The 15,853-nt window shown below is 38.6% G+C and overlaps 1 protein-coding gene across 1 annotated transcript in view; it reads left to right on the forward strand.

The window, feature by feature from the left end:
- The window catches only part of pkd2l1 (polycystic kidney disease 2-like 1), a 66,768-nt gene that overhangs the window by 35,557 nt on the left and 15,358 nt on the right, over positions 1-15,853 (forward strand). Inside the window, exons 6-11 of the mRNA XM_051923526.1 lie at positions 701-929; positions 2,157-2,327; positions 6,016-6,197; positions 10,177-10,297; positions 10,392-10,490; positions 11,906-12,027. Coding sequence (XP_051779486.1) covers positions 701-929; positions 2,157-2,327; positions 6,016-6,197; positions 10,177-10,297; positions 10,392-10,490; positions 11,906-12,027 — 924 coding nt within the window. The remainder of the gene's footprint in view (positions 1-700; positions 930-2,156; positions 2,328-6,015; positions 6,198-10,176; positions 10,298-10,391; positions 10,491-11,905; positions 12,028-15,853) is intronic.

The raw sequence follows: 15,853 nt of genomic DNA on the forward strand, positions 1-15,853 counted from the left end.
CATACTTCTGGGACTCTCATTCAAATGGAGACTTGTAGTCACATTACTAGTGAAAATAAAGTAATAGTTTTTTTATATGTTGACAGAGTTACTGTTGATAATAAAACCATTGCTTTCTAATACATTTTGATCATTATTAGTTTATTATTTATGCATAGACCAATGAATGCAACATCCTGTAATAAATGGTCTAGCAGTGAACGTGTTCATTATTTTCTTCACTTTCCAAGATATTTCCTCTGTCATTGTCCTCAGTGAATGCTCTGTCACACTGACCATGATTTAGTTCTTTCTTGTTGATGGAAGGCACTCAGTTCTTGGGTACTGTTGGAGAAGCATTTACAATAATAAATGACAATTGAATGTCCAAAATGCAGGATATTTGCTGATAGTCCTACAATTCTCCACTACAATGTTTTAACATTAACAGACACAAAAGACATCCAGAAAGACGGTAAACTGCGTTGCAACAGTTTCTCATAGTTGCATACAGGATGCATGCAGTGGCTCCGGCCCTGTTTATTATATATATGCACAAACCAAAATTTAATAAATGTGCCAAACCAGTATGGCATGCATGTAAACGAGTAGCACTTTTATTGCAACTAGTCAGTCACAAATTATCAGTGTTCTTATTCTACCATATATTGCTGTGATTTGCCTTATTAATGATACCCTTACTTTTTGTTTTGCACCAAAGGCTTGTGGTTGAGTTTCCAGCGACGGGTGGAGCAATCCCATCATGGCAGATTCGAACTGTGAAACTGATTCGCTACGTCAGCAACTGGGACTTCTTCATCATCGGCTGTGAAATTGTTTTCTGTATTTTTATCTTTTATTACATTGTGGAGGAGGCGCTGGAGCTGCGTATCCACAAACTCTCCTACTTCAGATCTGTTTGGAATGTACTGGATATTGTGGTCATCTTGGTATGCATTTTGATAATTCATTTACCTCAGTAAATGTTTAGGATTTGAAAACTTTCCATCCATCCATCCATCCAGCCAGCCAGTCAGCCAGCCAGCCAGACAGCCAGCCAGCCAACCAGCCATCTTCTGACATCATGGAATTTATTGTCTTATTCCTATGAAACTTTACATGGAACTGCTTTTAATTTTCATAGAAATAACTACTTAAAAGCATTGACAATGTTGATTCTAAGATAGTAGGATAAGGTAGAAGAACTAGGGGAGGACAGTTTGATCCCATTTCATAACTGATAGTCCTTTTGGCCAATTAAAAGCCTTTAATTATTAAAAAGAGTCACCCTGCTTACCAGTAAAAAATAATGCAAGGGATAAATTTCCCAGAGGAGGCTTTATTTATGCATTATGTGTTTATGATTTTTGTTTTTTAAATTTAGTAAACATGTCATAAATCTCGCTTTATTTTAATGCATTTTATTTATTTTGTTTAGAAATGGGAGCTTAATTATGTGGCCTTCTTAATGGCTTCTGAACACTGTTGGAAGTCAATAGCTTAGAGTCCACTATGACTCCTAAGTCCGTCTCATAAGGTGTACTCTCGATTTTCTGACCTCCCATTGTGTATTCAAACCTAAACATTTTTACTTCCTATGTGTAATTCTTTACATTTACTGACATTAAATTTCATCTGCCACAAATCTGCCCAAGCTTGTACACTATCCAAGTCCTTCTATAATGATATAATGGACTCCAAATTATACATATGGAAAATATGAATTTTTCTCATGACTGCGGCAAAGGTGAAGAACAGCTGCTTCCGACGGCACCAATGCTCACACATGGTCACCACGATTAACATATACGTTAAATCGTTCACTGACTGTAGTTTTCAAGTAAAACCTGCTCCCGGGGCCTTGTTCATTGGGTACTTAAATGAGACCTCACTTCTGTCCTATAATGATCCTCATCTCTCCAGCTGATCAGTTCAGCATCTCACATGAAAAAGTCCAAGTATAAAACACTGCAATTGTCAGACTGCCATCTTGTCATCTATAGAGATTTTATATGGTATATTAGAAAAACTAATAAAATGTTAATCTAAAATGTTATATTTCCTGTGACTGACATCTATCACAGTGTCACAGGACACACATTGTTGCTTTCAAAGCCAGGAAGGCCAGTTTAATAATATGGTTTGCTAACTTTGCTTTTTATTGTTATTTTTTTCAGCTTGCCATTGTTGCAATTGTATTCAATGTATTTCGCACTATAAAAGTAAATTCACTTTTGGACAAGTTGCTACAGAATCCTGGTATTTATGCAGATTTTGAATTTCTGGCATTTTGGCAGACTCAGTACAATAATATGAATGCTGTGAATTTGTTCTTTGCCTGGATAAAGGTAAGTTCACTGTGATTTTGTTATATCTGTGTAGTGCTTTGAATATTTCAATTTCTCTCTTCCCCTACAGGCTTTGGTAAATATATCACCTAAAATGTCTTATTGTCTAAATGTCTGTTTTAAACTAGACATATTACCTGTCAAAGACAGGTAATAGAATAATTAAAAAATATTTGTTATCTCTTGGTTTTAAACTTTGAAGGCGGCTCTCACAGCATGCACCTTTACTCCTCCCCTTTTGTTGCATCACCAAAACCAAACTGACCAATCAAATTGCTCAAAGGGCCTATTTAATGTTTGATCAATACTTGTATATTTATTTAATACACCATATGTCATTTAATATTCGTTTGTCTGTCTTTAATTTACCTAAAACCTGAAGTATCTATTTATTTAAATATTTTATATAGAATATTTCAAATATATCCATACATCTACTACAATGTTAATTTACATAGCATGTTTAATATGTATCTAGGTGGCTATATTTTACATTGTACCTAAAATATTTCTCTGACTAAATATTGTAGTGGAAATCAACATCTTAATTAAAGAAACAAACTTATCCTCTAACAGGAGAAATCAGTAATCAGGCAGGAGAAAAGCTTGCCCATCCTAATCATTTATTACTCTTCGGCTAATGCTTGAACAGGAAGCATTCTTCTACAGCCTGATCAGAATGGTCAAATATTAAAGGTTGTGGACATTAGAGGGCACAGCAGTTCCCAGAACACAAGTGCGGTTCCACAGTCAAAGACTTCAATAAAAGTGTTTTTTTAAATCCAGTACCTTATACAGGTTTCAATTCCCTTGCACAATAAATCCTCGGTCTCTCCTCCAGGCAAGCTTTGTTCACCTTCCACCTGACTCTAGCTCACCTGGATGAGGCCGGATGGCTCCTTTATCTCAGGACTCAGGAGTTCAGTCTGGCAGCACTTCAGGGTCAGGCGGAACCTTCTTCGAGGTGTGCAGCTTTCTTATATCTCCCTCTGGCAGCACCCACACACCCCAACAGGGTTGTTCTATGAGACTACATGTCCCAAGATGCCCTTCAGGAGTATAAATGTCCCTCCTGTCATAGGGAGGATGCTACCTAGCATATTGGGGGAATAAACAGCCCCCTGAGCCAGTCCTTCCTGGTCCTTCCATTGCAGCCAGAAAATGTACTGAAAACACATTTGGCTGGGATGCGTGTCCATCCACCTGGAGCCTCCCGTCTGGGTAAGGAACCTTCCTCTTTCTCAGTCGGGATGGTCATCCATCTACCTGGGCTTCCTGTCTAGGTAAGGAACTTTCCTCTTTCTTGGTTGGGATGCCTGTCCATCCACCTGCAGCCTCCCATACAGGTAAGGAACCCACCCCTCTCCTGTTTGAGATGCCGTCTATCCCCTATAGCACTTACAAGGTATTGGTCTATTATATAAGAAACTGAATTTACATAACAGTGTCAATCAATGCATACAATTACTCTGGTTGGTCCTTTGGTTAGCACCCAAATGACCTATATAAAATAAAAATCTATTTTATTATATTTTTATTCCTTTAATACCCCTTGGGTTGATCCACCACCCTTGAAACTGGGCAGATGTTATGTACACAGGACACCTGATCTCTTAGTCATTCTTCAGTTCAGTTTGTGTGTTACATTTTTATATTTGTTGTTCACGTGACATTTATCTGGTTTCCTGTTATGCCTGAACAGGTTTCTGACATTTATTAACCCTTTATGCTATTTCTTTAAGATGAATTCTATATTTTAATTTGGAAAGCATATCAAAACACTTCATCTTAAATGACTATTGTGACCTGTAAGTCAATTTTTCCTTTGCAATATCCATTTTAAAAACTGCCTTTCATATCTTTTTCCATTTATAACTGTCTATTTATATCTTCATTTTATGTTGCCTTTATATATGAGTAGAACTTGACTGAAAGGTTTTAAGACTATACCTGACATTCTGTATTTGAAAATTCCTCTGAATTAGTGACCTTTTTCTATCTATCTATCTATCTATCTATCTATCTATCTATCTATCTATCTATCTATCTATCTATCTATCTATCTATCTATCTATCTATCTATCTATCTATCTATCTATCTATCTATCTATCTATCTATCTATCTATCTATCTATCTATCTATCTATCTATCTATCTATCTATCTATCTATCTATCTATCTATCTATCCTAAATGTTACATAGCCAAGCACCTTTATATAAAGGTTCAGTCACCCCACATTTCCTCTTATCTACCTGTCCAATTACATTTCCAACTGAACCTTTGTATCTCTGCCTGGGACATCACTCCTATATGCAAAAGAGGGAACGAACTGCAGATGCCTACATGAAAGCTTTGCTAAGCCTTTCACTTAACTTGATGCTGTTATGATATGGAGTTTCCACAAAGGAAAAATGGCTGTGAGGCCTTCAAACAAAGCTATCAAAGCAGACTAGGCTCTTCACTAGTTTGTCCATCTAAGCCTCACTTGAACTAAGCTAGGACCCTATTATTACCTGCTGGCTTCATGTGGAGCAACCCCCAGATATAGGGAGCAGGCAAAAAAGAGAAAAATGTATCAAACTACATCAAAAAGCCCGACAAGGAGGAAAATAACTAAATCCCTGGCAAACAGGAATCTTTATAAATTGAAAGTGTTTTTATAATAATAGCAAAATACAGAAAAAAAGCTCAGCAGAGCAAAATGATGAACAAGAAGTTGTCCAGAAAGGCAATATTAAGCAAATAAGTCTCAATACACAGTCCAGGCAATCAGAATCCATAAACCTGAGCAGGAAGATAACAAAAACAAGTAAAACCAACAAAAATCAGTAATACAAATAAATAATAAAAATAAATATTCCACTGCAAAGGAAATATCTACTGCTCCTAAGCCTTTTCAGCTCACCTTTATAGCCAGAGTGAGGGCTCAGGAGCGGCGAGTCAGTGTGGCCCCGCCACCTGGGACTCCACCCACAAGGAACAAAGAACAGCAACACATCTAAAGAGACAGAACATTCAACTGTAATTAGCGAATTACAAATTAAACCAATAGAAATAATATCAGGACTTGAAAAATAATAAAATATATAACACACATAACTTTGACACAATAAATGGCAGGCATCCCTAAGAATTAATTTCCAGAACAGTCTTATGTGTGCTGTGAATACACTTTTGCTTTCTAGTGGTACTTACTGGAGCGTGGTGGCTTCTGGGTGGGTTGTCTTTTGCCCAATGTGAATCTTCTTGTAATACTGGTCTCCTTTAGGTAATTTTCATGTGCTGTTCTTGCTTTATTCCCAGTTGTTTCTTCAGTGGCTCACTCCGCCAAAACATGCAAATTTTAATACTACCTATTAAGGCACAATGATGTACATGTCTACAAATCAATACTCATATAAAAATACTAATAGATATATGTACAGTATTAATGTATATAAAGCTATCATTGCCTTTGATCTTAGAATGTTACTTTAAACAGCAAAGCAGGTGAGATGATAAACACCAAGGGCCAAAACAAGGCTGCCAGATGCCTGCAAGTGTCTTTTGATTTCACTTGTTCTTTGAAATGTAAACAGTTAATACTAAGAAGAATGTTTGTTTGATGAAGGCCTTTCTTGTCTTCAAAGAACACTGTGTTTTACAGAATTAATTCTCAGCTTCAAATCCTTCTTTTTATTCCCCAGATCTTCAAGTACATAAGCTTCAACAAGACCATGACGCAACTGTCATCAACATTAGCCCGCTGTGCCAAGGACATCTTGGGCTTTGCCATCATGTTTTTCATTGTATTCTTTGCCTATGCTCAGCTGGGCTACCTTCTGTTTGGGACCGAAGTGGAGACCTTCAGTACCTTTGTAAAATGCATGTAAGCAGGTTTGGGAAGGGGGGTGGCATTGGGCTTTTTTGAGATATGAAGATAGCCACATATCTAGTACCCAAGATATCTGATTATGTGGCATAGATAGATAGATAGATAGATAGATAGATAGATAGATAGATAGATAGATAGATAGATAGATAGATAGATAGATAGATAGATAGATAGATAGATAGATAGATAGATAGATAGATAGATAGATAGATAGATAGATATGAAAGGCACTATAGAAAAAAATATAACAACACAAGAAATTAAAATAAGACAATATTAATTAATATAAAAAAAAGAATAAGGTCCGATGGCCAGGGTGGACAGAAAAAACAAAAAAATACTCCAGACGGCTGGAGAAAAAAAAAATAAAGTCTGCAGGGGTTCCAGGCCACGAGACCGCCCAGTCGCCTCTGGGCATTCTACCTAACATAAATGAAATAGTCCTCTTTGTAGTTAGGGTTCTCACGGAAGGACTTAATGATGATGGACATGCAGACTTCTGGCTTTTTATCCATCCATCATTGTTGGAACATCACGGTGCTTTGAGTAGATGGTGGTGGAGAAAGCCACCACCAAAAGTACATCAGAAAAAGAAACAGAAGAGAGAGTATGGGTTAGTACAGATTTTAGAGCTACCATGGATAGTTATTATAATGAATTGGATATACAGAGTATCAGGATTAAATTACAGTGAAGTTATGAGAAGGCCATGTTAAAGTAATGTGTTTTCAGCAGTTTTTTGAAGTGCTCCACTGTATTAACCTGGCGAATTCCTACTGGCAGGCTATTCCAGATTTTAGGTGCATAACAGCAGAAGGCCGCCTCACCACTTCTTTTAAGTTTTGCTCTCGGAATTCTAAGGAGACACTCATTTGAGGATCTGAGATTACGATTTGGAATATAAGACGTCAGACATTCCGATATATAAGATGGAGCGAGATTATTTAAGGCTTTATAAACCATAAGCAGAATTTTAAAGTCAATCCTGAATGACACAGGTAACCAGTGTAGTAACATCAAAACTGGAGAAATGTGCTCGGATTTTCTTTTCCTGGTAAGGATTCTAGCAGCTGCATTCTACACTAGTTGCAAACGATTTATGTTATTTTGGGGTATTCCTGAGAGGACTGTGTTACAGTAATCTAGTCGACTGAAAACAAACGCGTGAACTAATTTCTCAGCATCTTTCAATGATATAAGAGGTCTAACTTTTGCTATGTTTCTTAAGTGAAAAAATGCTGTCCTAGTGATCTGATTAATATGTGATTTAAAATTCAGATTACAGTCAACAGTTACCCCTAAGTTTTTCACCTCCGTCTTGACTTTTAATCCTAATGTATCCAGTTTATTTCTAATAGCCTCATTGTATCCATTATTGCCAATCACTAAGATTTCAGTTTTCTCTTTATTTAGCTTGAGAAAGTTACTACTCATCCATTCTGAAATACACGTCAGACATTGTGTTAGTGAATCAATAGAATCGGGGTCATCAGGTGCTATTGATAAATACAGCTGTGTGTCATCAGCATAGCTGTGGTAGCTCACGTTGTGCCCTGAGATAATCTGACCCAACGGAAGCATGTAGATTGAGTAGAGCAGCGGACCCAGGATAGAGCCTTGTGGAACACATTATAGGATATCAGGTGTCTTTGAGTTGTAATTACCACAACTAACAAAGAATTTTCTCCCTGCCAGGTAGGATTCAAACCAATTTAAGACACTGCCAGAGAGGCCCACCCATTGACTAAGGCGATTTCTAAGAATATTATGATCAATGGTGTCAAATGGGGCACTCAGATCTAAGAGGATGAGAACAGATAAACAGCCTCTGTCTGCATTTACCCGCAAGTCATTTACTACTTTAACGAGTGCAGCTTCTGTACTGTGATTTGTTCTAAAACCTGACTGAAATTTATCAAGAATAGCATGTTTATTAAGGTGGTCATTAAGCTGCATAATGACTGCCTTCTCTAAAATTTTACTTAAGAAAGGCAGGTTAGAGATGGGTCTAAAATTTTCAAGAGCAGAGGAGTCAAGATTATTTTTCTTAAGTGGGGGTTTAACTACAGCAGTCTTGAGACAGTCTGGGAACACCCCCTTATCTAATGACGGATTTACTATGTCAAGAATACTGTCAATTAGCACGTCCGATACTTCTTTGAAAAAATTTGTTGGTATTGGGTCAAGGACACAGGTGAAGGGTTTCAGTTGAGAAATTATTTTATGTAAATCAGGTAAATCTATCCTAGTGAAAGAGTTTAGTTTGTTTATAATGGAGTACCGGGGTTTAGGAGGATCCTTAGTGTTGGGCAGATATACTATGTTATTTCTAATATCATTAATTTTTTGATTGAAAAATACAGCAAAAGCCTCACATGTTTTATTGGAAGTACTTAGGACGCATTCCTTTGAGTTACCTGGGTTTAACAGACGATCAATCGTCAAGAATAAGACTCTGGGATTACTAGAATTGTTATTTATAATCTTAGAGAAATAGCAGTGCCTCTCAAGACGGACTGTGTTATTGTATTCTGTTATTTTAACTTTTAATATTTCATAGTGGATAGTTAGTTTAGTCTTCTATCTTTCGATAGATAGATAGATAGATAGATAGATAGATAGATAGATAGATAGATAGATAGATAGATAGATAGATAGATAGATAGATAGATAGATAGATAGATAGATGAACCCAAAATTGTTGCTTATTCACTATTCAATTGGCAGCCTGCGCACTGACCACTGGTTATGTTTCATATCTCATCAGCATTCTTTACACACACATCGGTAAGGTACATATTTGGATAAGAAAGAACATTACATTTAAAGCAATGAGAGAGCGCACATTGCTCTGGACCCTTCATGCGATCTAAATTTGCTGTTGCAAGTCCACAATTTATACTCATACAATAAAAACTAAAGTATAGAGTGGTGTACTAAAAATGGATTTCAATTTTGACCTTAATTGAAATATTTAGTTGCATTTAAAAGCTTTTAATTCTGATGCTTTAATCAATTTTAATACAAATTGTTCAACAAAAGGATAACAAGAAAAATAAAAGAATATTTTATTTAAGGTCAAATAAAGTTTTTAAGTATTGGATTTTTTTTTTTAGTCTGATCCCATTTTTTTATAAAATTTAATACTGTTTATTGTCTTACCTTTATTTATAAATGAAATCCTTGCGCCTATCCTTCTTCACGAAAATCTCCATTACTTTCTTGTAAAAGTCCTCCTTATTTTCCTTTAGTTTTAAAAGACTCTCCGCCTCAATGGAGATTATCGCCAAGAAGAACAGCAGCAACAACAAGCACCTATTTGGCTCATATGCGCCCCTTCAGGGCGACATGGTACTGTCTGCCTTACCTTGTGCGTTTTCACTGCAGTTTTATGTCCGATCAGCAAGACTAAATATGTCACACACATTCATTAAAGATATTAGCCAGACTGTGGACAGTCAGGGTGTATAATAGACGTGTCTGCAAACATTTTATTGGCGACATACAGAGAGACAGCAACAGGCACACGCCAATCACATGCATCAAACCCGTGTGTGAGGGAGAGAACAGTCCGAGGGGAGGTGAGGCTTGTTGCTGCCGCACCTCGCGTTTCACCTGTGTATTTGAACTAGAAATGTGCAAATTCAGCGATTTTGATTATACAATGATCAAAATTATTGGAATCATACAGAAAACAAATTTATAACACAGACCAGTGGACAAATTTATTTTATGTTATCACTATTAGTTTTTTTACTTTTCATGATGACCTGCCTCCCCTGACCGCATGTCCCTGTGAGAGGGCTGTCATAAGGGTCCCTTACTATTATGCTGAATAATTAAAATTTCACTGTGAATTTAAAATAAACCTGGAATGACAGTGCTAACACTTTTTCATAACTTAAGGATTAAATACTTACTGCATTTTCCAAATATTTACACATGTTTAATTGCTACTTTTGCTTTCTCCCAGTTTCACCCAGTTTAGAATTATCCTGGGAGATTTTGACTTTGATGCAATTGATAATGCCAACCGGGTCCTTGGGCCAATCTACTTTGTCACCTATGTCTTCTTTGTTTTCTTTGTGTTGCTGGTAAGTAGCCATGACCCTTCAGTACAGGTTGTCAAAACGTGCTGGCTGGACTGTCTTGCCATGTAGTCCACGGTGCTCTGCTTCCCTTTTCTAGAACATGTTCCTGGCCATAATAAATGACACCTACTCCGAGGTTAAGGAAGAGCTTTCCCAGCAGAAGGATGAACTCCATTTTGCAGACATCTTCAAACAGGTGAAAAAAGAGCAACTATGATATAAGATGGTTTAAAATACGATGAAATGCAGCACAAAAGCAGCCATGCCATGTGCCCTTCAGAACAAGGTAATCCATCTGAAGTTGAGCATGTTTGGACCCAGTCAGTACTTGAATGCGAGACCATCTAAGAAAAGCTTGGGTTGCTTGTGTTCACCATGTGATGGATGGGTGCCCTGTCCAGGGTTTGTTCCTGTCTTGTGCCCTATGCTAGCTGAGATAGGCTGTGTGAACAAACAGCACACCTACAGATTTTGTCCAATCCATTTGTGACACATGTGTGCATTTCTGTGCAACTCGTATGTGTTTAAAGAAAAGAGGCACATGGCAGTTTAACTCAGGTGACAGCTAGGAAGGCTGGGCAGAGGCACATTACTATTCAAAGGCAACTTATAAGTACAAAAGATGTCCAAGAAATGACAAATTGAAAAATAATGATACTTATGCTGAGCGGCTCAGTGGCACAGTGTTAGACGGCTATTTTATGTCTCAAAAAGAGGACATCGACGGAAAAAAAAGGACGTCTGCTCACCCTTTATTTATTCATATTGTCACGTTTGGGTCACAAAGTTGCACAGATTCATTCAAGAAACAGAAACTTTATTCGTATACAGCCTAATAAAGCATAAAGAATAAGCAGAGGATGTCTGGGGGAATATAGACAAGGCAGTGAGACAAAAGGACAGCTGCGGTGTGGACTTTTAAATGTTCGAAGCCGGCTTGCATCTGATCCAGCAAAGAGGAGATGAAAAACTGTGTTTGTTTCCCCTTGAATCACTGTTTAAGAGGGGCAGCCACGTCCCCTTGGGGCTGCTTTCAGCATGTTCACAATTTATCTACCTATCTGTTATTTTTTGAAAATGATATCAGTAAATCAACTCTGATTGTGTTGTGAAAAAGAAAATAAAAAAACAAATTTACTGCATCAGTGTGAATTTGTTTTGTTTTTCCTTTATGGATTCTGCTGTTTTAAGATTCCACGCTGGCTATGTGCGCAGTTCAAGTTCAAGGGAATCCAGTCGGGAGTGGAATGGAATCTTAGGTGGGCACAGGAGTAAGCGGGACTGAAAAGTCAGTACGGTGCAGACCTCTAGGCCACAACACTGGCACTTGGAGGCATAGCTTAGTTGGAAATGCGTAAGACTCAATTGCTAACAGCAACATGACATGACGGAGAGCAGAATGCCCAGTGTTTGTTCCATTAAACGTAAAGCCACTCTAACAACCAGGTTTAAAGAAGTGCTGAAACATGTAGCATGTAAAACAAGGTCTTAATTCAGGGTTTTTGGGGGGGTTAAAACACCAGGCACAAGGCAGAAAACAGCCATGGCCAGGGCGCCAGTCCCTTGTAGGACCTAAAGTGGTATAACAAAAAAAAATGTGTTGATTTTTAGGGATATCTGAGGACGATGATGAAACTAAAATTAAAGAAGGAGAAGATCTCTGATGTGCAGAAGACCTTGAAGGCAGGATCCAAGGAGCTGGGGTTTGAGGACTTCCGGGACAGCTTGCACAAGTAAGAGAATCCACCTCTCCCGACCTTTAGAATTTCAGTGAGACACTTCACCTCTTTCCTCCAGGGTTAAATATGCGAGGACTTGTCTTTGGATTTCACCTTTTCTAATGGTGGCTTCAGCTTATCCTGTCTAGTGCAGTGCAGCACAACTCACTTAGACTGGAAGTGTTCCCTTGAGTTCAATTAGCTATTACTCTTGGGGAGCTGAAATGAAAATACATGTCTGGGGACAATCTGTTAAACAGTTTGTTAAGAGTAGTGGCCAAATCCAGGATTGCAAAGGCTCCACTCACAGAGCTTCTTCATAAAACACTCATCCACAGTTTCTCCAGTCAGTGCATTTTAAACTGCTGCTGGGGTTTCAGGGAGAGAGCAAAAGACACTGAAAAAATGACTTGACAATGAGAGAAAAATAAAAAAAAAACTAAAATTGCTGTTTTCTGTTCAGGAGGTCAGTAGCTCAAGATAACTGCACTTTGTAATGAGCACTGAGACAGTGGAGACAGACTTACAGTATAGAGACACACACGTAGACCTACGGCTCCATATGTTTGAGACGTGCCCTTGTCTGCTATGATAGTTTTCTGTCATTTTACTATTACATCGCTATATGACATAACAACAGCAAAAAGAGTTTAGATAAACATTGTGGTCTATGGATATGCAACGTGTTCAAATGCTGTGGCTATTTCATCATGGCATGTTTGCATTTCCAAATAGACAGTAATGTTCAACTTCTTTAGTTATGCATTTAGACATATAGTCAGAAGTTGGATGTTGCGCAGCCTTTTCAGTACTTTTCTGGTGTTGTTAGATTTGTCGATTTCGGGCGTTTTGAGTACCGAACTCTGCATCTCCTGCGGCTCTTCGTTATCAGTTCTTTTAATAGCAGTCCTTTTGACGGAGCGTGATTCACCGTTTACTTCAAATGCATAATTTTCAGTTCATATTTTCATGAATATAGCCGACAATTCTTTCAAGCTTACATTGACTTTTACAGTATTGTTGTAACACTAAACAACAGAGAGCACACACAGTACCTGCAACAATATATTGTTCATGATTACCATTTGCCCATTGATGTCATTGAATGCCAATGTACGTACAATCTAATGCTGCACAAAGTTTTTTTTCCTTCAATTAGTTTATGTTTATTTTTAAAACATGAAATGTGCTTTCTTTACATGCGGCACACATTAATATGTTGTGAGTGCTGTGCAGGAGCCTTTCCTGGATGGGATGCCATAAAGGAAGGACAATATCGAAGAAGGCATAACCCAAAACAATATGCTATACAAAGGGATAAATTAATATATAATGTGGGGGAGTTGGTGGATCAAAGGGCCGTACCTCCTCCAGTACAGTAGAATGCAGTGCTCCACTGGTGTGAACCAAGTAAGGACGCTTGCAATGATGTATGGGAGTTGTGGTTCCAGGAGGTGCTGCAAGGAGAGGGGTGTCCATCTGACCTGGAAGTGCTCCCATTGGGCTATGCCCCAATACTGGAAATACTCCCAGGTCTAACATATAAGTGAGCTGCCCAGCAATGTTCCCTCTAAGGAGTAGCATATAGTGAGCAAAAAACATTGTTTATGAGTGACATTTTGTTTAAACCGAAAATTTATGAGCACCAACTCCGACGGTCGGAGTGAGCGATCGTGCGATAAGTACGAACGACGCTGTCAGAATGAGCGATCGTGCGGGAAGTATGAGCGACGCTCTGAATTCGTGTGAGCAATCGCTCACTTGCTCAGCTTAGAGGGAACATTGCTGCCCAGCCTCCATTGCTCACCTGGAGGAGGAAAAGGAGGACTGTATATAGAAAGACTGTGGATTCATCTGCAAAAGGAAGGTATTTTGTAAAAATAAAGCCTTTATTTTGCACCTGGGACTGTTTAGTATGGTGTGTCTGGGGTTTTCGGTCTCAGTGGCACCCCCTCTCATTTACAATGTCTAATAGGTTTTTGTTGACTGTAGATGGATTATTGCAAACAGAAGTTTGCTCTCTCTTGGACCAGATTAACAAGAGCACCTCTGATCTCTGCAGTTCAAAATCCCCGCCCCTACTTTGAGCTCCGCCTTCATGAGGCATTGGATTGGTTTAGAAATGGGACACTCAGTGAGTTGTCTAATTGTTCCCACCCACTTTTAAACAAATTAATTCATGGTAGTCTCGAGAAGAATATATGTCTGACTTCAGCAACACAAATTATCTGTAGTCTTCGAACTTTTCTTTACCAAAAGAAAGACAAAATATTAAAATAATTTATTCCTCATAAATAATTTACACAGAGTTGGAAATCAGGGATCACCACAAAAGACCTGAAGTTAGACATGCATGCTTTGCGCCTTCTCTTCCTTGTCCATTTATATACCCATCAGTAATGTATTTATATTCCATTAATGTGGTGAATTCGCGTCCATACCAGGAAGTGATCTCTACTGTGCTCTCATTCTAACTACAATAACAGCACCACTTGCAGGTGCAGCTGGACTCCCACTGTTTGTGCTGTAGATGGGCTTTGGCTCACACAGTGCATCAGTGCAACTTGTATCTTTTCATTATTAACTTGTGTATTGCATAGTATGCATTTTGCATTGTGCTACGGTTTTTATTTCTAATCTGTATCTAGCATGCTTTTCTGTAAATACTCTCTGTTTGACACAGTAAAGCACTAGACCCTCCTTGCCCCTCTCTCTGACTTTGGCATCACTTGGTCTGCCCTTAGGTTTTTTTTGCATAGTAGGCAAATCCTACCATGTGTCCTGGCAAGGAGAGATGTCAAGGGTGCACCAGGGAAACACAGGGTGCCTCAAGAACTGGTGCTGGGCCCTCTCCTCTTCTCCCTATACAGTTCCACACTAGGCCCTGTCATGGTGTCCCTTGGTTTTTCTCATCAGTGTAATGCAGAAGATATCCAGCTGTTCCTGGTGTTCCCTCAAGAGGACCAGAAGGTATCAGGTAGAACCTCTGTATGCCCCACTGATATCTCAATATGGATAAAGGCACACCATCTTCAGCTCAACCTTCTTGTCCTGGCTTACCTGTCTGTGTATTCAGCACCTCACCTCTGCCGAGTTCATTATCACTAACAACCACCAAGTTGGTTTACAACCTTGGGGAAGTGATCAAATACAGTGCCATACAATACAACTTATAGCACTCAGCACTGAGCGTCAAAATACAAGTACAGATTATATGATTACTAAAAACAGAACTGGTACACGTATAAACACAGATTCGTCAAAACACCCAGAGAACAAGGGTGAAACTGATTAAACATAAATAGAAATCAATAATAACTGTCTATCAATTAATTGATGAACTATGGCCAGTTGGCAATGGAGGAGATTAAAATTGTTAAAAAGAAAATACAGTAAATACAAAGTCACAGTTCTGGATACTTAGGCCAACTGGCTGCCTCACCCCCTCCAGTGTGTTTTCAATAGTTGAGTCTTTTCTGGCCATCCAATCTGATGAGAGAATCTTTCTAACCAATGATTCCAACTCTCCTTTATTTAATATGACTCTCCCATATGCAAACCACCTGCTCTTCATTGACCATGTTTCTACAGTCTCCAGGTCTTGCAGATTCACTCTACAACATCTGCAAGATCAGACCGTATCTAATAGAGCATGTAGCACAGCTCTTGGCCCAGGCTTTGGTCTTGTGATGTCTGGACTACAGCAACTCTCAGCTGGAAGGAGTACCGCCATGTGTCACCATGCCACTGCAGATGATTCAAAATGTAGCAGCACATCTGGTGTTCAACAAGCCAAGGCAAGTGCATGACACTCCTCTTTTAATATCACTACACTGGCACT

Source organism: Erpetoichthys calabaricus, chromosome 2 (genome assembly GCF_900747795.2).
Source record: "Erpetoichthys calabaricus chromosome 2, fErpCal1.3, whole genome shotgun sequence".
Classification (NCBI taxonomy): Eukaryota; Metazoa; Chordata; class Cladistia; order Polypteriformes; family Polypteridae; genus Erpetoichthys; species Erpetoichthys calabaricus.